At 40.9% G+C, this 24,443-nt stretch overlaps 1 protein-coding gene and 1 non-coding gene across 4 annotated transcripts in view; both read right to left on the reverse strand.

Moving 5' to 3' along the window:
* Positions 1–24,443, reverse strand: part of GALNT7 (polypeptide N-acetylgalactosaminyltransferase 7) — a 114,168-nt gene that overhangs the window by 30,313 nt on the left and 59,412 nt on the right. For all 3 annotated transcript variants that reach the window (XM_016148216.2, XM_016148217.2, XM_036233606.1), the window contains exon 2: positions 20,737–21,194. In XM_016148216.2, coding sequence (XP_016003702.1) covers positions 20,737–21,194 — 458 coding nt within the window. The remainder of the gene's footprint in view (positions 1–20,736; positions 21,195–24,443) is intronic.
* On the reverse strand, positions 23,419–23,537 carry LOC118612619. The gene has a single exon (XR_004955064.1). It is a non-coding gene; the product is annotated as a 5S ribosomal RNA (ribosomal RNA).

Consider the following 24,443-nt stretch of genomic DNA (forward strand, 5'->3'; position numbering starts at 1 on the left):
TCCTGACCTTAGGTTCTATGACACACTTTTATATCTTTTCAATTAGCTACTCGTCCCCCTTCACCACCACCACCCCTTTTTTTTTTAGTTTAAGCTACCTGAGTAAATTTGATTCCGGCAAATAATCCATGTCCTACATGCTACTCTTGACATTTTTATAAACTTAAGTTCATTGTGTATATGTCATCACAGAATTAAACTTAGAGGTTCTTACTATCTTTTAATTGATCAATTTCTTAAATGTTGAAATTATTGAACATCTCTCTCTATGGTCATTGAGCTAGAGATGGTTATTACTTGGCAGGTGCTGAAAATGATTTTTATGAATGTATAAAACTGATTAAGCTTAAGAGAATTACGTATGCTATTCAAACAGGAGGCTGATCTTTAAAATATTAATTTCAAATGAGAAAAAAAACCACAAAATTTTCACATAGCCTAGTTATCACTAGAAAATCTGCCTGAAAATTCTGTTTATAATCAGAAGGTTGCCTAGTGAACATAGAATCGGACTGTCTTACTGCTTCTGACAGCTCCATTCACCCTTCCATGACAGAGTTTGCCAAACAGACTAGATTCAGATCATTGACTCAAGCCTCCTCTCCCATGGATAACTGGGGTTATGGTGATCACATCTTTCCTTTGGCTTTTCTATTCTCACCTCCATGTAGACGCCTTCTTTCTTGATATATATTCTTTCTTTTGATGAGACACAATAAAAATGAGGTTATAGTTTATTTTTTATTTAATCCTTTTCTCAAAACTATCTTGATGCCTTGAAGGGTTTGTATTCCTTTCCTTGATTACTAGACGCACTAAGATGATCTAGTTACTTTGGCTCAATATTTTTATCAATTCTTACCCATCAAGTCCTCCCTCAAAGGTCAAAATTAAATCTGTAATACCAGACAGAACTGAATCTGCCTTAACTATCTAAACGAGATGAAAACATCAACAAAATTAACCATCCTAAGTTCTGCTCTTAGCCAGAACACCATTATCATGTATTGTTAATACTCAATACATACTAGTTGATTTGATTTAAAAATTTTTCTAGGAATACTCCTTTTCTCAATGTTATACTAGATCACAGAATACCATCCATTTTCTTCATTAATTATTAAGTATTAATGAAAAGGAGAATAACAAATCCTTAAGTTCTGCTCTCTTGAGATTGAAAGTCAAAATTAATAAACAGAGACTTAATGGTTGGGTCTGTAAAAGTTTTTCAGGTATACATACAGCTTTTAGGATAAAACTAGATAATTGAGAAAGTATAGCTGTTTGCCAGCCTTGTTTGGAATGCACTGTGTGGTGCCATAATTGGAAGGTAGGAAGCCAGAATGAATATGAAGGTAGGGACAATGGGTGGTTTTCGCTTGTCATACCCATAAACTATTTGAAGTCCGCCCTTCCAATCAGCTCAATCTCAGTGTAAAAAAAAAAAAAAAAAAAAAAAAATGCTTGCCACGTGTGCGAGGTTTTAAGACCAGTACCCCCAGTTCCAACCGGGTAACTGTACTTAAACTTCTAGGGTGGATTTCATTTTATGAGGCAGAGAGCTGAGGCTGACAAGTTTATTTCATGTCCAAATGATCAATATGTTGGAAGAATGAAAGAAATTCTTAGCAGAGCAGAATGGCCAGGATCAGAAGCTCTCTAGCTCATCATGGCTGATCGCTAAGGCAAGAAACCACAAAACATGCAGGTAAAAACCAATGCTTTACACAGCTGATGTAATAAAGAACAGCACCATTGTCTGTCTGGACCACTTGTGGCCTCCTGTAACCGAGGACTCTCTTTATGTGTCTGTACTTCTTCCACTTTCTCTAAAAAGGTCACCAGTTTCCTGAAGCCACCCCAGTTCCTGGGAGACATCGTCAGCCATGACAGCTCAGCTGTCAATGATCCTTAAACACAGTCATTGAATGGTTAGACAGCGCAGCTCCAAAACAGACAGAGCCTCCCTAAAGGTCACATCATCACTGGACCATGGGGCTTGCGGCCTTGGCAGCACCTTAAATAATGTGCACAAACTGTGGGGCAGAAACCTTCGAACACGGCTGCAGAGAGCACCTCCATCTCAGCCATCCCGCTGACGTTCCTCATTCAGCATCCTGCCAAGCCAACCAGGTGTGAAGGGCAAATGACCCTTTGGTGAGAACGTTGGTGGCATCAGGGGCCGCAAGGATTTAGTGAGCACTGGCTGTGTAAGCAGCAGCTGAAAGTCCCCTGCAGTGAGCCACAGAGGAGGAACACAAATGCCCACCCGTGAGAAATCCAAGCGGATGCATTCCCAAGCACGAGCCGGCAATCCCAGCTGACTCCCAGAAGTAGCTGGGGGAGATTTGGGGGAGCTAAAATTCTAGCACTGTGGAGCCAAATAAATGGGGTTTTGCTGTTAGTTACTATGATCTCATTTTATCCCAGACTGGGAAATGCAGTTCCAACTGCTCTTGCAGTTTCCAAAGCACTTTCAGACACATCCCAGTTTCACTGTGACCCCATGAGGTGGGTGGATCCGGCATTAGTATTCTTTAACTTATACATAAAAAGACTGCGGTTCCATTAGCTTACACGGTTTGCTCTAAGCCACAGTGACAGAGACGAGATTTAAAAACAAATCCTTTGACTCTAAATTTCTTCCCTCTAAACCACTGATTTACTCAGAATTACTCGCAAATCTGTGCTTAAAGAAAACAGGAAAGTGAATTCCTTATTTCCACTCAATACTCAGGGAATACTGGGCCACTAACAAAATGAATGCACAGAGCTCTGTGGACTTCTGCCTCATTTTAAGGGCTGAGGATACTAAATACCTGGGGGCAAACTAAGAATGTTCAGCTCTGTCACTGGGTAGCTGTCTTCAGGTATTCTTTCTTTTGAAAAGGAAAACATACTCAGACAGATGTGTCCACTTAGCGATCTGAAATGTCAAACCACATTTAGGAAAAAATTCTGGCAGGGAATCCTAGGACTGGACATATGTTCTTGTACATTTTTTTGAAACTCCCTGAGAAAGGAAAAAGAACATTTCACAGTGTGAGCCATATGTTTATAGCTATATTGGACTCTCATTTCAAATATGAGCTTGCATACCATGGTCTGATTTAACAGAAGCATCAGCTTACCAAACACCAATAAATCGGAGCTGAAACAACCACCACTAACAGGAGTAGGGATCAAGACTGGGTGCCACAGCATGGGTATGATGACCTGAGCAGCACGGACCAACACAGGAGGGAACCTAAGACTTAGTTATTTATACTGCACCTTATTCCACAAAAGACTTTCGGCAGTTTATGATAACATGGAGAATGCAACAGTATTATAAAAATTAAAATTAGGAGGGGAAAAGATAGATAAAGATGAAGAAAAAAAGGAGGAATCAAGAATGAGGTATTAAAAGCGCATACCAGAGGGCCAAGGGCTCCTGTGAGCACAATTCTGGGACACCCTGAGCTGGGCCACATGGCGGCCTCGGGTGCCTCCTGCCCCCATATTTATTATGGGTGGGCCACAATTTGGCTTGGATTTTCTAGCAGGAAACCTGGTCAGGACTGTGTTTAAAACAAAAACACACACAAAAAAACAGTTGTTCAGAAGAAGTACGATATTCTCGGTACGAAGACCAGATTTTTTTGCAGGGGGCTTCCTTATGGTAAGTGCAGTAATGAGTTCCACTGGGTGGTTTTTCATGGAGGCTGTCGATGGAGACCAATGGCATTATACCAAAATACAAGTCAGTAAAACACAGTTGTGCAGGGACCACGTTGGGAATTTAAGTTCAACACAGATTTGAAAATCACACTTTGCAAACATTTCTTAAAATGTTTATTGAGTCATCTCCTATTCCATGTTTCATCACTCAGTGAGTGATTATATGCCTTCTCGATGTATTCTAATTACAATACAGAAATCATATCAACCATATGGAGGACTTGTATGCAAATTTTGACTTTTGAAGAAAAGGTATACGCTTACAGCGGTAGTGTGGTAACTTTAGGTTGAAGTTAGCAAATAATTTCTCAACAGAGAAGTGTTAAGATATGAAAGGAGTTATCAACATAAGCTGTATAATATTAACTTACGGAAGTCTTAAACATTGATTGATACTAATGTTTCTACAGTAAAATGAGGAGATGCCCTAGATCATTTTTTGAAGACTCTCAGCTGTAAAACTCTAAATATAGGTGTGGAAAAGAGTACAAATGTATAATAGTTAGCTTATTAATTCACAGAACAGGCTATTTCTGGGGCTAATAGACTATATTAACTACATTATGTAATTTATCTTATTAAAGATGTTAGCAAGCCAAGTTGTTCATTTAGCATGTAACATAATTGATACATATGAGATATTTAATAAAGTGGAGAAGAAATCTGGTAATACCATTTCAAGAAATCATTAGTCTACCTCTTTTCCTGAATTAACTGAATTATCTTTACTTCTCTCTTACATCTTTGCTTCACTGTAATTTTCCAGAAAATCGAATCCTCTTGAGACTATAATGAGTCACCAAAAGTGAACTGAAGTTATTTATCAAAAGGTTTATGGCTCAAAGACAGGGAGGAATTATAAGGCAAGAACTGAAAGAGTATGTTAATTCTCACCCCAAAGAAAGCACATGCCAAGAAATGTCAAACCGCAACTTTGGAAAACATTTTAGTTCATTAAAATTTAGCAAGGAACACAAGGATGAAACATGTGAACATTACAAGCGAGGTAACAGTCAACCGTCACCTCAAGCATTTGTTGTTACCCTCTCTCCAGACTCCCTGTGTTTCTAGATAGGCCATATGCAAGGGAGACTAATACAAAAAAAGAAAAAGCAAGATAAAAGAAAAGATAAAAGAAAAAGGGCAGAACCAATCTGTTCCATGTGAGGTGAAAGCTGATAGAGCAGTGTAGACCAGGGGCATGGCAGACAGTGAAGGAGAGACTCCAAAGTGGTAAAAATATTACCAATTAAAAGAAAGCAGTTACTGATACATCGACCTAGCGATTCCACTAGAAATCAAGACCCAATGAAAGAATGAGTGCTGGCCTCAAAGATGGAGCCACAAGCTTGTTCGTTGCAGCATTGTTTATGACAGTGAGGAACTGGAAACAACCCAAACATCCTTAAATAAAAGACTAAATAAAAGACCAGTGAAATCGACTGTGGTTATCCGTGCAATGATATCTATGTAAGGGGGGAAAGCATTCCTATTTGGGTGGCAGGTGATTTTCATTTTCTTCTTTAAAATCCTCTGTTAAACATATAAACTTTCCTTTTTCAAAAACATTTAAAAAATGCTACTCAAGGCTGCTACAAGCGAACAGAACATTACTTAGAAGCTTCATAATGAGCAAGCCCCTTGGCAACTGGGTCTATCCTGGTAGCTCATTTCTTATTAAAACTATTAGTTAGGCCTGCCCTTGAACTAGAGCTCCACCTTACTAAACAGAATTAGACTAAACTTTGGGGCATTCGCTTGGCAGCTGGCTTTGCTGGAAGGCATCTATTCTAAGAAGCAAGGGCACATTTTTTAAAAAACATTAATATTTATTCCCATTCTCATTTTGATTCAATAGCAGGATATTTGACAGCTTTGCAAATTAAGGTGCCTCTGTGTTTCATGCCTCAGTTTTTTTCCTCTTGACACTAGCTCGTTCTTCCATCTAATTATGTGACCCTTCCAGACAGTTGCCATCGTGTCACACTGATAAAGCGGGAGCCTGCACAGAACACAGCTGCCAGGAAGACTACTGTTTCACAGAGTGCGGGAGCAGCTAGGAGCAAAGATACATGTGCTTAACTGGGAAAGCTCTGCTGGAAGAAATCTCTTATGAGGGCCAGGTGCGAACTTTTGGAGGTTTATGAATCCAAATAGAAAAGCCAGTCTTCTGAGTTCCAGTATAATGTTTCAAATATTACTAAGTATGTTTAATTATCACCATGTTAGAAATAAAGTATTTCATGTGGTGGAAGAATTATATCTCTTCAAAATTCACCAAAAGCTGCAGGAATCCTGGATATTCTGAAGCAGTTTTTTAAAATTCTAGATATTCTGACGAAATTGAGATATGTTCAATTATGTAACTCAGGAGTAAGAAAGTTTAATTTCTTTAGCTATAAGCGGACATCACTTCGTGATCATCTTAAAACTATATAGATGTAATACATTAACTGATTTTCAGTTCCTCTGCTCCCTGAGTGCCCCTTTGACATGCCAGCCATGTGCTGACAGCTTGCTTGTGAGCATCTGACTGCCCCGGGTTAGCCTCACACCAATGACTTCCAAGGCGACCTTTTATATTAAAGGCTTCCTTGAAAGAAAGGAAGCTGCAGCTTCCTCACTGCCTGAGATAGTAGAATGAAGAACACTAATTTTTCCCCTAAAATTTTCCATTTGTCAACAAAACGAAAAAAAAAAAAAAGGCATTAAAAAAAAAAACCAAGTTGCCAAACTCAAGACCTCAGGAGCAATTTAATTGAATCCCTTGGCTACCTAAAGTCTCATTTTCTGAAGCTGATATCAATCTGTTAAATCTTTATCTGGGGAGCACAGACAACTATTGGGGTTACTGTTACAGTTTAAAGGAAAAGAAAGTTTGCCTATAGTTACCTCTGAATTATTCTCACCTTTGTTTTAAAGATTTCTCCATGATATTATCTATATCCTTACATATTGCCAGTAACAGCAGCTCTGTGCCTCTGCGGAACTGTTAAAATTGTGGCTATACTCCAAAGTACATTTCATTAGCATTTTATATTTCCAGGTTCTAGAAATATGCACATATTTGTATTATCTTGCTCTTTTCTTCACAGGACTTTTTGAAATAATTTCTCCGCCATCAGCTGGGGGGTGAGGTATCTAGTTTTACCGGGTCTCGAGGGTATGTGAAACTCCTGGCGTCATGCCCGCCCCTTTTTTTTCAAACACTGTTCGTTTCTCTTCCTGTATCATTACAATTGGACTTTGTGTCCCTGGTATACTAGACTTTGGTGCATATTTCTTTGAGATCAAAATTGCAGTACAAAACAAGTGTGATATTCTTTTGTTTACGTGCCACCTGGACAGAATTTAAATCACTTCTCTTGAAGAGAGGAGATACAATCTAAAATTAGTAAGTATTTCTGATAAAAGTCTAGGCTCGTTACTAGGGAATTAAACAGATTCACCACGGACTCTAACCCTTTCGGTAAGGTGATGGACCTGGGGGCTGAGAGCATTTACATCGGCATCAGTACCTTCGACACTCGGATTAGGTCTGCTCATCAACAGAGACTGTGTCAGCACTAGGCCTGATAAATATTCCAACAGAGCACAGAACTTCCTGCATTGCACTGGGTACGCCACAGACTGTAGCAGCCCCTGTTCAGCACATCTCGGCACGATTACAACACCCTTCCCAGGCCCTTTCTAGGAGTAAAACATAGGAAAGAAGGTGGGAGGAGGGAGGAAATGGGGAAGGAGAAAAGAAAATTGAATTATGGGGGTACGTTGAATAGTAACTAGGGTAATTATTTCTGTTCTCTGAATAGAAAAACTTAATATTCTATGCTTTGGGGTCTTGACATTTCTAAAAGCCATTATCAGATTTTCATTTTGGCATAAATTAACAGGTGAAAAAAATTGGCCCATTAGAATTACTATTTTCAGTGTTACTGAGATCTGCACTTACTATAATGGTGTAGCCAGCATATATTAACTGTATTTGTGATTAATCTGCATTCCGTATTCAAATATACAAAAATGCAGTGGACCCTTATTATACATGGATTCTGTATTTGTTCATTTGCTTACTCCCTAAAAGTTATTTGCAATCCCAGAATCAATACTCGGGGCACTTCCGCAGGCTTTCGAGAGTGTACATACAGAACAGTGAGAAATGCGAACCACAATCCGAGTGGCAAACACGCAGGTACAAAAGGAGGCCCTGACTTTGTGTTCCACGCCGGTTCTAAAAACAGTGTCCATGTCGTAGTCTCTTCAGTGCCATGCGTTTCTCATTTTTGTGCTTTTTGTTGGTGATTTCAGTTTAAAGGGCTCCCAAGAGTAGTGCTGAAGTGCTGTCTAGTGTCCCTGAGAGCAAGAAGGCTGCGAAAGGCTTTATGGAGAAAATAACGTGTGTGAACTAGGCTTCGTTTAAACATGAGTTCTAGTGCTGCTGGCCAAGAGTTCAATGTTATGATTCAAACGTATATGCTAAACAGAAACACACATAAAACAAGGTGATGTCTTGATCAGTTGATGAAAATGTGACCAGAGACTCACAGGAACCTAATCTTCTATTTCCCCTGGGAGCAATGCTTCTGTGTTCCCAATCCTGTGTTCATGGTGACTTTATAGAACATAGCCAGCTCAACAAGAAGAATTGACTGCATATCAAAATGCACATGCAACTTTGAAATTGAAATACATTTCACCAATAAGGAGACAGTTACAAAAAGTCAGCTACAGAGTGTGTCACCCTTTTGGACTGCCCACTGTACAGGGAAGCATGCTAGGTGGATGGATTTCTATGCTACGGGAAAACACTTCCAGCCGCCAAAGTGGCCTGTAAGATGTAAGAGACAGAGACAGTCACATTCTCTCAACTAACACAATTTTTATTCCAGAATGTAGAACTTTAATCAGTAAGGTCATAAAAAGCCAGTCAGGAAAATTCTGTAAAATATTCAGGGATGACTTATCTAAAAATGTGTCCTGAAAACTCTAGGAAGTTGTAAACAAACAAACAAACAAAAAAACGAAAAAACAGTGTGAGAGAGAGAGCCAGCCACAGAGAAATGAGCCCCATTTCCCTGACAAATCTACCCTTTAAAGGACAATGCGGTCTCTTGCTTAGGTGACAGTCGGGGGGCTACAAAGATACTTGGAGTTAGGAGAAATATAGGGTTAAATTGGAAGACAGATTTTTATTTTTAGAAATGACAAAAATATGTATTATTATGAAGTGTTTATTTACATTCTAAACCCCACATCCCCGATGTATTTTAATTTTTTCTTCTCCTGTCTTAATGATGCAAATTACACACTCAGTCACCCAGCACTTTCAAGCAAGCAGTTATCTGTAGGATGCTGACATTAAGGATGCCTTTGTGTTTTCACAATGTCTTTAGGACTACTCCTCCTGCTACATGGTAGGACGGCAGGATGAAAGACAGCAATGAAAGTAATATATTCTAAAGATGAGGCTCAATCCTGTACCCCTAGCATGGTGAGAGACCCGTATCGGAGAAGGAGCTTCTGCGGGGTTCTCTACACCTCACCGGGGCTGAGGGGGGCTTCCGACCACTGTGACCTCCTACCAGTGGGGCTCACATTCCCTACTGCGCTATATGCCGTTTATGTTCTTTATCACATTTAATCTTCACAATAACTTTATGAGGCAAATATTATTACCCGCATTTGCCAGAAAATGCAAGAAAGCTCTCTAAATGTTAGGCATCGTTCTCTTTTCAACTCTGTTTGGGATCCCCAAGGTATACTCATGCGCACTCATGAACTTGGTACCTCAGGCACCATATGCTGCCCCCACTTTCCCTCTAGCTCAGGCTCGCTGCGGTGGTACCCTGCTGTGAGGGGCCTGTGCCATTGGGCTCCCCGCTGGGCTGACTCCAAGGCAAGGCCGCTGCCAAAGATGCTTGCCAGCCTGTGCCAAGGCCGGTTTCCTGTCGCTGCAGAACCCACTGGATATGCTGATCTGCCCCAGGCTTCGAGGTACCCTCAAGAGAGGGAAACTGACATCCCAGAGTTCTAGAGACATTTTAGTGAAAAGCTCTTCCATAGCATCTCCTTGGCATTCAGGTAAGAGTTTCTGGGGCCAGGCCAGAGGGGGATCTAAGTGACAGGGGTTGTACCGCAATAAGATGTGCCCACTCCCTTAGCGCTGATCCCCTTCTCTGGAACCACACCCAGGTGCCTTTTGCTCTCTCCTTAGGATGGTTCCTTCCAACTTAAGAGTTAAGCAGTGGCCCTTGTTAAAAATAACGGGATTTTAAATGGTCAGATTTAAAGAGGGAGACACTTTGGGACTGATAAACATACTTGCCCTGCTCCTACATAAAATTTCTATTACCAAGAAAATGTTTCAAAAATGCATTTCACAAACATTACATTTAAGACAACAGACTTTCCTTATCCTTTACTTGGTATGGTGGGAGGCCCTAGAAGACAAGGATTCACTCCTGGCAGTCATATAATCCTGGACAGTCACTACGCTTTGGACTTTAGGTTCCTTATCTGCAGAATAAAGCAGGACCAAGTGACCTCTCTGGCCTCCTTTAGCTCCATAAATCTATGAAATATTTAATACACTATGAGCGAGGTTTGAAGTGTCTAAGATATTCCCATTAAAGCTGCCATACAACTCCTAAGTGCAGTCTTGTGCCTCCCGTTCCCATTCATTCTGATCAGTGCTTTCTCTGGGCCATTTGAGGAGCGAGATGAACGCAAAGAACTGGACTCAGAGGACGGCAGTGGAAAAGGCAACGGCTAGGAATGAGAGTGTGGAAGGAATTCAAGACTATCTTAGATCGTCTGAGGGAGGAAGCAGGAGAGGAGAAGTGAGAGGTGCCCATGCCACCGTTACTACGACTCTAAACAGCCGGCACGTACTGCCTGCTTACCGGGGGCCAGCAGAGGGCTAACCACGCCACAGCCTTCTAGAGCATTTACAACAGGGAACACATTTTTATGTTCTAAAAACCATGAACATGTGTATATAAATGTATGGGGAAAGCACAAGACGAATATTTACCAAACAGTAGCTGCCCCTGGAAAGGGCGAAAGGGGACTTTCACTTCTTGGGCAATGGGGCCAAATGGGTTTCCTCCACCCCCCGCAGCTGACACATACAAAGGTTAACAGGAAGAGACGTCCTCCTACCAGGATTATATCCTGGAGATGCTAGCAGGGTTGCGCTTGGCAATACAAAATGACTAATTGTCTTCTGGCTAATCCATCCTGGTCCCTTTCCTGCTTCTGAGAAACCAAAGAAGGCAGAGCCGGGTATCCTGGCAGCCAGCCTGGTGTTCGCTCTGCCAGATCAGGCACAGGGTTCCGGGGCTGGACACCAAGTGCCAGTTTTGCCAAACAGTGCGTATTGCAAAAGTGCTGGAATCAAAGCCAGGCTTGCGCGCCTCTGCCCGGACACTACAGAGCTAAGTTAACAGACGACAATATCTATTGTTACTTTCCAAGAAGAGCTGTCACATCTGGCACATCTGGCACAGGCCCAGAGACTGCCGAGCCCCTCAGCCCTTCCGGGAAGCGGGAAGAGGCCAAACCGAAGCAGAGAGCACCCCGCTCCCCTGAGCCAGAGAGAGGGGCAACAGCTGCGCACCGCTGCTGGCCGGCCGGGTCCGTTCACCTTCCGTGTCCAGAGGAACACCGTGGAAGACACAGAAAAAACAAGTCTTAAAATGGAAGAGGCCTTGGAAGACATCTGGTCGTGGCTTCCCAACCGGGCTGGGAAATCCGTGGGTGTCAAGGAAGTGCAAGGCACCAAAGCACAGAGTCACCCAGGAAGTCATTTGAAGAAATGATTCTGGCGACTCTGTGGCTGACACAAGTTAAAAACACTGACAACTCCCTTTTCTCCGTCCCCCCCCCCCCACCCAGTGCTAGAAACCCCACTTTTGTTATTTATGTTAAGTCCCCTCCCCACCAACATCACTCCGACTGGCCTCTCAGAGCAATGCTTCCTAATCAGGGTTGAGTTTGCCCCACAGGGGGCATGTGGCATAGTCTGGTGACATTTTGGTTGTCACAACCAGGGATGGGGAGGGAGTGTGTTCCTGGCATCAGTGAGTAGATTCTAGAGACGCTGCTAAACAACCTACGATGCACAGGACAGCCCCCAGGGCAAAGTATGTCAACAATGCTGAGATTGAGAAACTCTGTCTTAGAGGCAGGAAAAAATCCTGCAATAATGACATATAAAGCCTATGCCTTTTACTGTTTTTTAATGTTCCTCATTTTTCTCTTTTAAAAAGTTAACGTACTGTAGTGTACTGTAACGTACCCCCTTGGCCATTAGTTTAGCATCACTAAGAAGGCAATGTGGTATAGGAACCCCATTTAAATCCCAGTGCTCCCATCTTCCAGTTACATGACCTTCAAGTTATCTACTTCTCTGAGCCTCAATTCCATCACCTAAAAATAATGTGATTTTTATATGTGTGTGTGTGTGTGTGTCTTCAGTATAGCTGTAAGGACTGGAGACAGTGTATTAAAGAACCTAGCAGGACGTACAATATGTGCTTAGTAAATGGACAATGATGCAGTTGATCCTTACTGTCCTTTACTGAGGACATTCTGCCTCAAGGGAACGAAGCAGCATCACAGTGACAGAGTCAATCACGTGGGACTGGAAGACAGCTTATACCTCATCTGAAGTGAGAAATCCTTCCACGAAACCATATAGACAAGCGTAAAACAATGCCCTGGTGCTGGGACCTGCTTGTCCGTGTTATTCCGCATTGACAGTGTATGTTCTCCAGCACGTCCTTAATCCCAGCCCTTCCTCTCCCCAGCCCCAATGCCTGGCACACGGCCGTGGATACAGATTAGAGCCATAATGACAGAATGTGACATAAGGTCAAGGACCAGTCAACCTCTGATCTAGGTTGTTTCACTGTGTGCTGAGACAGCAGATTCCTCTTTGATTTAAATAAGAATACCCGATGCTACCTTCCTAATAAGTTGTGGTTCACACAGATTTCGACAACATCTTTTAGAAAAGGGTTTCTTTCCCATCTCTCTGAGAAAAAAAAAACAAAAACAAAAACAAAACAAACTGTTGAAATCTTCCCGGGGCAGGCCCAGGCCAGCAGCTGGAGGGAGCTCCCGCCTCGCAGAGGAGGAAACGGTGGCTGGTTGTTCACAGCCTCTTTTACTGAAGACTTTACAGCTTTTCCCTTTATAGCGACAGTTGTACATCTCCAGGTCTTAAGAACGTGTAGTTTAGATTCTCAAATCTTTCTCCAGAGCCCTTTATCCTGGTTTTTGATTTGCTCACTGGGACTTGCTATTCTGGAGAATGTACAGATAGTTTTCTTTTGATTAAAATGGCAGTGCTCGTTCTAAAATAAGTTACTAACTTATTAAAAATGTGATTTTCCTCCTACACATTAACTACATTCTGGAGGGTGGAATCTCCCCCAAGATTCAGTGAAGAGGAAAGTGAAACTGTGCCATTTCCCAGTAATACACAAGATATTACGGCACTATTCTTATATAATTTTAATTCATGTAATTATCTTGGCTTGTTACTTTTTAGCATGTTCACCTGATATGTCATAAAAATGATTAAAGAGTCATTCTATTTAAAATATACTAAATACGTATTTTTTACATATTTGGTTTTATATGAGAAAAGATAATTAACTTATAAGTGCATTCAAGATAAATTATTCATATTATACTTCCACAATCCTTGCATAAGGAAAAAAAAATTGGTACTGATGACCCAGCTTTACAGCTCTCTCCAAGGACTGGCCTTTACCCCGGGGGAGCCATCGGCACTGCCACACAGACAGAGGAGTGGATGTCAGCTTGGCAGGCAGGCTTTGACCCGGTTCAACCACTCTTAAAGATTGTCTTCTCTCTCCGCCACATCCTACTTTTTGCTTCTCTCCCAACTGGCCTTTTCACCAGACACTCCAGAGGTAAAGAGCTACACGTGTACACGTGGAAAGGGTGAGGCGGTCACCGTGGGCTTTTGCAGCCTATCACAGCAGTAATGAGACCTGGCTCCAGGCAGGTCAGTTTCCCCCGAATGTGAGGCCCTGCGCGAGTGCTCCCCCACTGAGTGCTATCTGTCTTGTGGAATGGTTGCTGTGCTTCTAGAGTACATGGGAAGGTCGGGGTTCTTCTCTTTCTTAAATATTGGGTTACACTTGGCTTAACAGCTAACCAGTCCCACGTAATTTACTAATTTTCAATGTGGAAAACGCCTTAGATTATGATCCTGTAGCCACACTATGGTCCGATGTCCAACAGTTTGACTGTGACTACCCTTTGGTAGTCACAATACAGACACCTCTGTTACAATGCCACATGTATTTTTGTTCCTGGTAAACCTTTGGTTTTGTAAAATCGTGACTTAAAAAAAAAGAAAGAAAAAAAATTGGAATGAAAGAAAAACAGGGATAGAACCAGGCTACTCAAAACTTAGGGAACTCTGGGACCGGAGCCCTAAGGAAAATCGATCAGCACAATTAAAAATTGCCACGGACCTTCACATTTTGCGTGACAGTCCATCCTGTGCAGCCTTTAAACCCATAGGCTTGTGTTTTCCTTTTCGTAGGTCCTTGGAGACATTCGCTTCTAATACAGAGCTACTTTACCAAAATTAAGAGCATGATCCAGGGAGAGCCTTTTCCATCCATCAGTTTTCCTCTCGGCTCCTCTGGAAGCGCTGGCAGCTCCCCAGACAGCTTAGCATAAGTGGCAAGTGTAGTGCATCTTGAAGCCACTAGACTCTCCATTTCTTGCACTAAAGAAATACTTCTGCAGGGTTGTCAGCTTTTTTCTTAGTCTTCATAAATACCTTGTTATGGAGGTCACTTTAACTGTAAGAAACCTTGCTCCTGATCACTTCCAAACATTAACGGGCCTGAGGAAATCTAGGAACCACCAGGACTTCCACACTGAATTGACGTGATTTCCCTATTTACCAAACACATGAGAGCCAAAGTGCATCATGGAAACACACATCAGAGGAACAGGCTGTGTCTAGTGGCCTCGCCTGCATCTACCAGTCTGAGCTGCTAAGTCACCAGAGGGGGGTCATGGCGACCCTCTGCGGGAGGGGCTTATGTTCTGACATGCACTCTGGAATGTCTGGGTCTGTTGGCAGAGGTTTTCTTTGGTGAGGAATTAATAACCTTTCAGCAGAAGATAATGATTAAATACCTTGAAATGACTGTTAGTTCCCAAACTGAGATGCTACAGTAGGAGAAGTTACCAAAAAAAACCCCAAAAAACAACAACAAAAAACACTCCTTAATCTCCTGTGTCAGTGTTCCTGACGGGTAGGAAACTTAGCCTGAAAAAAGTCCAGGCTGTCCTGAAATTGTCTGTCATGGGTGTGGGATGTTACGGCATATCTAGTGGTGCCTCCATAAATCTTTTTCTAACTACCCCCAGGGAACTTATGTTAAATTCCTGGTTGGGGATGGAGGGAGGACTATAATAAAACAAAAACAAGCAACTTTGAGTTTATAAATTTTTTTTTTTTATCAAGCATACCTCATATTTTTGTGACATTGGTGGTGGGCGTTTGGGGGGGGCGAGATGAGTGGAGGGAAAATGAAGCTAAGTTCCATTTTAATAGAGTAAACTGAGCAAACGACTAGAGAAGGGAAGGACCTCATCCACCAGTGAGGTCTCGGCTGTAGGTTTCCACCGAGGGGGTGAGGCGCCCAGCACGCTATCGGGGGTGGGGCAGGGGTCAAGATTGCTGCTGCTCTGCTAATGCTGGCTCATGGCAACAACACGCCTCTACCTCCAGCTTTCGTAAGCGCACTCTACAAATGTGGTACCCTAGAAAACCGCTGTGGAAATCGAGGTGACATAAGCTATCCCTGATCACTATAATAATTCCAACTGGGCTAAATATATCTCCTATCATCAGCCAGGACCTTAAACAAATATCAGCTCTGCCATCATAATTAAGAAAATTCCAAAGTGCAATGTGTATGTGTCTATATGTGTGCTTAGAAGAAAGAAGAAACCAGGCAGCAGAACATAATTTTTCTTTAAAGTTAATCTGGAAAACCTCTGAACTTACAAAAAGTAGCTTCCAAGAGTAAATATTTTCAAGCCACTTAGAAAGTAATAATTTTTGGACATAAAGGAAGCAACGTGTCCATCACGGTCATCTGAAATCAATTTTAAATGTGCTTCCTACGGTTTAGATCGAAGGCTGCCAAATTGTAGTTTGAAAAATGAGACATATTTTGGGCACTCTATGAGAGAAAAGGATCACATGTTAATAACTGTGACCAGTATAGTTTGGATCGGGTCATACAGAACTACTACATATTCTGATAATAGAAACTGAGATAAAGTACTGAAATATAGATGCATATATATGTGATTCACATATATGTGCCTGTATATGATTTATATATTATTCTAATAATTTGTTTCAACCTCTCTGAGCTGCTCCTTAGAGTTTCAGTTAGTTCTAACTAAAACCCACAGGTCATACGTAGAAACTGAAATGTAAAAAGAATCTATAGCATTTCAACTAAATCAGGGTTTCGAAAATAGCATCTACTCTATAAATTACGGCACTGTATTCTGAACAAAGGTATTAAACAGATCCTTTAACATAGACAAAGAAAAAAGCTCATGACTACAACCCACCTTACATAAAATGAGAGTATAAAAATCAGCATTTTGGAATTAGGTAAAAAGAAAATTAGCTGTCGTATAAGGCATGAGTATAAATGTAAAATACCTTTTTTAAAAAAACCTCCATTTCCCACAGACAAGCTTAAGACAGTTATTAATAATCATATTAACATTTGCATATCTCTTAGAATTTTCAAAGCACCTTAATGTCTATTATTTCACTTTGTAAATGCAACTAAGATAGCTTTCTACAAAATAGAAGTGCAATAGGTGTGTAGGTGGGAGGAAAGGTTAAATATTAGAAGCACATGAATTTGTTCAACAAGTCAAAATATTTAATACATTTGTTTGAAACAAAATTGCTTGGATTATATACTCTGATTGCCTTCTTGGGCTGAAAAAGGGCAAGAATAATTTCCATGTATTTGCATCAGTGGTGAGTTCACAGTGAAGGAAATGAAACCCCAAACTTGATTAGAAGAAAATCTAATATATTCACAAATAGAGCTTTCCACCTCTTCCCACTAACAGGCTCCTCACCTTGACAGGCTCTGCGTGAATTTACCTAAAGCCAGAGAGCAGACTTTGGGCAGAGCAGCTTGTTCTATTCCACCCGCCCTGTTTCTGTAATGGCACCATTCTTGTTTTGAAGCCTGAATTTATCTTTAATTCCTCCTGCCACTTGATCAGCTGCTAAGTCCCACTGATTCGAACTCTTCTGTTCTCTTACATTGAGTCTCCTTTTTGGTTCTGTACCCATTACTGAAGTTCCTACTCTCATGCTACTAATAGTCTAACATGTCCCTACCAGTCTAATACCCCTAAAGTTCTCCAGCGGGTCTTCCTTGACTACCAGATTCAGTGCAGGCTTTGTAAATGGTACTGTGGTTTTCTAACCGTGACCTTGCCTGTCACCTTTGTCTCTCTACACATACTTCCTGATCCAAGTAGACGATACCACTTGCTTTCCTACTAGACAATGCCCATCTTCACGTGTAACCTCTTCCTAGGGGAGCACTACTCATCCTTCAGGGTCTGTCCCTAGAGTCCCCTCCACGAATCCTTTTCTGACACTCCTGTAACTCGACGTGGCTTCCCACTCCTCTGAACCATGCCATTTTGCTCACGGCTTTCCTGTGGCTCTTATATTCTGGTATTCTTTCTCTCCTCCCCAGAGGCAGACGGCGAGCCCCTTCAAGGCAGGGACTGTATTTTCTTTGTTGCATTCCCTGATGGACTAGCACAGCACCTTGTTTATTGGAACTACTCAGTATCTGTTGAGCTGTGAAGAAAATCATATAGGTTTTTCTTAATAGAAAATATGTGTGGAGGCAGGTGAAGTCATTCTTGGCTCAAATCTTTAAAAAGAAGTAGGGCTCCAGTTCACTCAAAATACTGTTACTCATTCTTTTAACAAGTAATCAACAGCCAGTAAATTACTCAGCCAGAGACTGTAATTCAAAGCTGTAACATACATAAGTATGAGTCATGCTGGCAGCTGGGCAGTTCTGTCCTGCTTGTAAGGTAGAAAACACTCATCTGAAAGACTATAGAACAGCCACAAAAACGAACACGTTAACCGCAGTGTCAGATGTCACAGCTGGACAAACTGCCCAAAGCTTGGTTTCTAAGCCTGGTCTCTCAGCTCGGCAGCTGGCTCATTTTTATGTCTGACAGAGGCAAGAGAACAAGGCTGATAAGGCCTATATTCTAAAGCCACAGAAAGTCAGCAACACCAAGCCAATCTCTGATGGATGCTCCGTGAGGGGTGTGCATGAGGATGGTGTATGCGTGCGATATAGATTTATGTCTTGTTTTTAATACATTGCCAGGGAAGGCAGAAAAATGCTAATCTGTATAGTATATAATGTGTAAAACCTAAAGGTGTTTTCTTTGTTGTGGCCTTTTTATTTTAGAGAAAATTCTTAAAACTGTCTACATTCTAATTTATGAATAACTCTACTTAGAAATTATTTATTACTCTACATTGAACTTTAACTGTTCAAAGAAGAATGAAGCCTATCTCGTTTTTTAAAAAGTGTAAGAATGACATTCAAAAAATAATCCAGATTCAATTTTATAAAAGTTTCTAGGGGTTGTTATGTTTGAGTATTTTGAAGTATATAAAAAAAGTTTTCTCACTAGCATAGACTTTTAAAGAGGACTTTAGTAGCATTTGCTAAGGTAGTCTTGGGTTCCTTTATTTGATTGGAGACACAATACTTACAGGAATGATACACAGAAACATGCAAAAATCCTCTTTCTAGGTACTGCTCCAGTTGTGCAAGAGAAAAGAACATGGGGGATAATTGGTAAGGGAGAAGGAAGGAGATAAGAGGAAAGAAGAAAGAAAGGAAGGAAGGAGGGAGGGGGGTAGGGAAGGAAGAAGGGAGAGAGAGAGAGAAAGAACGACAGAAAGGAAGGACATTGCGGGAGAGCAAGGCGGACTCAGAGAGGTGGGAGGTTCAGGTGGCAGTTGCTATGTTTGAAATTATCGAAGAAGGGATGAAGGCTTTGCCATTGTGGAAGGTACAAGTAGAAGCAAGATGATGTAGATAAGGCAGTATGTGACATCTACATTTTCCCAAAAACAACAGAGAACCTCAAAGTTAAACAGTAACTGAAAACGTTCAAATGAGACAAGATATGGGACCTGAAGAACGTGCCACAGACAATAAAAACAGCCAATGATACTTAAGTTTCTAACCACCAGGCTTATGATAAAAGACTTTTAGTCTGTTATGTCATTTAATTCTAATGCCAATCCTGAGAGGCAGGTGTGGTTCGAACTATTTTAAAGATTAAGTAATTGAGGGTTAGAAAGTTTAAGTAACTGGTCTAGGATGAGAATTAAATAAGATAACTTACAGTAAGTCCTGGCATGTAGTGGAAAGTTAATAAATGTTAGACTTTCCCCACTCCCTTCCATCTTCCCTGTTACAGTGATGAGAATGCCATCGATAGGTTCTCAAAGAACATTCTGTAACTATGATAGAGTGTTATGTTTTAGACACACCCCAGGGGAGGGGCTGCGGATCCTGTTACAGGTCCTGAAGGTACTTGCATGGCAGTTCTAGCTCTGTACCTATCCTCATCCCCTGCCCAGAAGTGTTGCCAAATAAAACATAGGACATCCAGTTAAATTTGGACTTAAGATAAATAATACATGTTTTAAAAGTATAAGTATGTCCCATACACTATTTGGGAGATAATTATAAATGGTTTTTGGTTATCATCTGAAATTGGAATTGAACTGAGCATCCCCTATTTTTATTTGCTAAATCTTGCCAACCTTATGACAAGGCAAGCCTGTATTTTGATTAGGAATAAACTATCCCAAGATGCTTCCTTGAGATGTCCTCTCTGAATAAGAGGTTATGTCTCGCGCCATCATGGCTGCATCCTTTGACTCCTTCCACTTTCTTTGCATATTTCATTCACCTCCCTCACTCTTACCAATAAAAAACATATGAATCCAAAGTCTATTGACTAGCACTATATTAGGTACAGAATTTTACTTAGTGGTCGTAAAGAATGCTGCTGTGTGCGTGTGTGCACGTGCTGTGTTAACCTTTTAAAATGAAGATTATGTTAATAATGCATCATCGGAAATACATTTTGAGAGTTTTCTAGTAGCAGTGAATTAAGTATGCATCCACATGAAATGGAAGCTATTCAGATCCTACAGAAGTAGAATTGGTTATTGAATAAACTGAAAGAGAAAAGCTTTGAGTTCATTCAGTAATCGCCATCTATCAAAAGTTAAGAGTTGGAAATCCTTTATTTTAAATCAAACTATGTGAAAAGAATTTGAAAGTTGAGGCCATAGTTATATCTGTCTGAGTGCTCCTTTTGCATACTCAGGAGCTTCTATGTTCACTTTTAGTGCTGAGGAAAAAAATTAAAAGCAACATAAATATCTAGTTAATTATATGAGACATCTAGAGCAGAGTTACTATTTGTTATTGTTCTATAACAAGAAGCTTGATCCAGAATGAAAAGCAACACAGCAAGAAAGTTTTGTTATTAAAAAATTTTCAGTTGAACTAAACAAAGTATTTAATAGTTGTTTTACATCTGGTGCAAGCTCATTTTCTCACTGTGGACGAGTAACAAAATTTCACAGACCAGGGCCAGTCTGGGGACCAAATATTGAGTAGGATTAATGCATATGACCCCAGAATTTTATATGTCAGACCCTCAATATCATGGCATAAATGGAGAGATCTCCTTCTTTTGGCCATTTTGTAGATAGAACAAAGAACCTCTTATTTCCTTGAAATAAAGGTATAAATACTTTCTCCGTTCTAGCATCTAACTAAAATCTATCAAAACCATAGTTGCCCCACTTTTAGAAAGAAGAGGATGTGTGCTTACTCTTCTTGTCGTAAGTCATTGACGCTGCGGTCCAGTGAGATCATGTCACTTGCCACCATGTTAAATCCAAACTCTTTAATGCTGGCTTGAACTGCATGTTTGAATTCGGGTCCCAGAACCAATGGCTTGGCTTTCTCTCCAGGGCCACCAACCACTCCGTGAGGCTCAGGTTCTTTGGGTTCAAAGTTACCAAGGATCCCTGGGCGTAGCACAGGATCACGGTAGGTGAAAGTCTGAGGCTTAAATGTGAGATACTGCCTCTGCATTATGTCTTTCTGGTTCTCTCCTCCAGCATGGCGCTCTTGTTCATTTTTGGCCTTGTTTTTTCTTCTAATAGACTCTAAGTCCACTTCTACTCCTTCGACATGAGGCCATGGCACCACAGGTTTGAATCTGTCATCCCCGGGAACTAACCCATCGCCTCCTCGGTTAGGCATGGGGTTGACATCTCTGTCTTCCTACACAAAAGGGAGGGGGATATACAATGAGTACATGCAGGCAAACCATAGCAGCGTTTATGATACCAGTTTTCATGTTTGAAAAAAGGCTGAGGCAACAATTAAACGGTTTAAAGCGTGAAACAGAAGCAGGCCATTAATTTGGGCTAACCGTTAGAAGATACTTTCGGGGAAGGGGGTGGGGAGTAGGGGGGGGGAGGGTGGAAGGACATGCCAAGAACCAGACTATTTCCTTGCCTTACTATTCCAAAACAAATGAATGGATGCATTTTTTACTTCTCCCCTTTTAAACTTTACTCTCTATCAAAGATCTCTTAATAAAGCACCTTGTTATGGGTTAGATCAATGAGGTTCTAAGGCCTTTGATAAAAACAGGCCCATAATAGGTTATGTTGTACAGTATGTGGTTTTCCCAGTTGGCTGGTGTATGATAAATATAGCTTTGTGTCAGTAATATAGCCATATGGTGGCAGTGGTATTAGCTGTCACCCATCACTAGGCTGGCTTCATGCCCCTTAATGGCAGAGGAGAAAGGCGGGGAGATGCACTCGACAGTCCCATTTTGGTATTTTCTACTCAGTGAGGCTTTAGTAGAATTGAGGACTTTTTTTAAAAAAAGCTCTAATAACTAACCAAGGCAGTTTGGGCTTTTAAATCACACCCAATACCTAATTTGCCCCATTCCAGAGGCAGCCCAGGTAAAATGAGATTGTGCACATAAGGATACTCAGTAAGGGCTGTCCCCCCTTCCTCTCCAAACCCTCCTCATCACTTATGCATCACTGTGAGAGATCCTGAGCGCTTCTGCTCCTGGCCTTCACATGTGGAGTTTTTGCTAAACCAGTCCCATTCTTTGCACAAAACACTGTTCTCAACATGAGCATCACCTCAGTGGCTTTAAATTATACTGATGTCTGTGTCCCAACCCCAGACTTTGTGATTTAATTGGGCCGGACATTCAGATTTCTAAAAGCTCCCCGGGTGATTCTACCACATAGCCAGGCTTGAGAACCTCTAGCTCAGAGGGAGAACGGTTGCCTATGATTAGACAAGGGAACTCCTGAGGATGCATAGCTGGGGGAGAGGCAAGGTGAATTCAGAACAACTGCAAAACAGGCTGCCTGGTCTGCCACCTCGCTCCACACCAAGATTATGTGACCCTTTGACAGGTTCAAATAGAATTAGTACAATCTGACCAAAATGCTTCTGCAGTGTTAGAGCTATCCTGGAAAGTTAAAAACTTTGCCTTAAGGAGTACAGGAGTAAGGCGCTAGGTATGATGTTGATGTGTAGGTTGCTATCTACTGGTAGTTTACATTTAGAGATAAGGAATTTAAAAAATTCATCTATTCGTATAGGTAATACAAGGATACGATACAAAATTCAAAAGAGCATATGGTTAAAAGCAAGCTTTCCTGCCTCCCCTTATGCAGAGGTTGTCAGAGCCAGCGGTGTCTTGTGCCTCTTTCTAGAGATGTTATATGTATGTATAAACTTACGTGTGTATATATAACAATCTTTTTGAACATGGGATATGAATTTTAACTGACTCATTAATTAAAAAGGGAATCTGTGAGATGTTAAACTGGCTTGAAGGTAAACCCAAAGAACAGACACATACATAAATATCAGGAACACTGCGAAGAGGGAATGTTTCTAACCACTGCCGCTACCCGACTGGAAAGGATTTTGCTCAAGTAAACTCGAAAATAAAAAGATACTGCAAAGAATTTACAAATAGATGCAAAACTGGTAAATCTGGTTAATATCCAGAGAGCAAAAACCAATTGCATTCCATAGTACACAATTCCTTTTTCAACGGACAAGAGCCTTGTGCATTACTATCAGTTTTCTATGATTTACAGGATTGTAAAATAGCTCAAAGATAATGAAAGGGTGAGATGACCTAGAAAGTTGAGTCAGATAGTATACCCAGTAATCTTTTCAGTCCATTTCAAAGTTGTTCCACAATTTTCCTTCTATAACACAAAACTAAACATAAAATGCAACACTCAGCCTGATTCTATAAATATGATGCTTTCTTCAGGTATGTGTTATAGGTAGATAAGACTTCTGCATCAGGCTTTTCTTTTTTAAAAAATTTCTTCTATTTATTTTTTATTTTTTTTATTTTTTTTAGGCAAGGCAGCCCTTGGTTGATCTCACAGATTGCAAAGACCTTGTCAGTTTATGATCCTTTATTTTTTTTATTTTTTATTTTTTACACCTACAGCACCTGGTCTTCCTAGGTGGTCTCCCATCCAGGTACTAACCAGGCCTGACCCTGCTTAGCTTCTGAGATCAGATGGGATCAGGCTTGTTCAGGGTAGCATAGCCATTGACTTACAACAGGCTTTTCTTATCATCACACATCTGAACAGCAGGGACTCAACTGAAGCATGACCTGTAGGCCCTACCAAGGGTCAGAGGTGAATAGGTAGCAGGCAGTCCTGCAGGAAACCTCGTATTCATGAAAGACTGGGTTCTCGCGGGAATTAACTCATACCAAGGAGAGGAAGCCAAGCATGAATCTGTAACAGAGAGGTCGGCACTAAAGCTGGGAATCACTTGTGGCAATTTGTTGCAAACAAATTAAAATAGAGAAATTATTCTAAAGCTCTAAGATGTTGGACCCGAGTGGTTGATGTCAAATCAAATATAACACAAAAAAGGAGAAACACATTCTCCTCTTTAGATTTTTACATTAAGGCTCCAGTGAATCACTAACTGGGGAGGTAAAAAATGAGGGGAAAGAAATGCCAATAAATATAGGAAAGTAGATTGAAAAATCCATCAGATGTGAACATCCATGGCTATAGAATCCACTTGTTTTCCAATATTCCATGGGAGGAAACTGCATATTGGAAGAATGGGCAATATAATAGTACATGAAATCAAGACAGCCAAATTGTGAAATATGTGGTATGGTTTAGACTGGTCTGTGCTAATACAAAAATTGCAAATTTAAATATTTCTCAAATTCAGCCACCTCAACAAAAGAATATTTAATGTATTCAAAATTCATGCTTATCTTCCTTCAAAAAGTTGTTTTGATCTTTTCTCTGATTTAAGGATTCTTTATCTAAATTTTAACTGTTGGTGTTCTTCATAGTTGTTAGAAGTCTACCTGTCATTCCACCCTCATTCTGGATTATCTCACTCTCCTCCAAGCTAGGTGACCAGATTTATACTGATGGCTCCTATATCTATGTCCTCAGCCCACATCACAGCTCTGATCTCTGGACCTTA

The sequence above is a fragment of the Rousettus aegyptiacus genome, unplaced genomic scaffold (genome assembly GCF_014176215.1).
Source record: "Rousettus aegyptiacus isolate mRouAeg1 unplaced genomic scaffold, mRouAeg1.p scaffold_m13_p_16, whole genome shotgun sequence".
NCBI classification, from domain to species: Eukaryota; Metazoa; Chordata; class Mammalia; order Chiroptera; family Pteropodidae; genus Rousettus; species Rousettus aegyptiacus.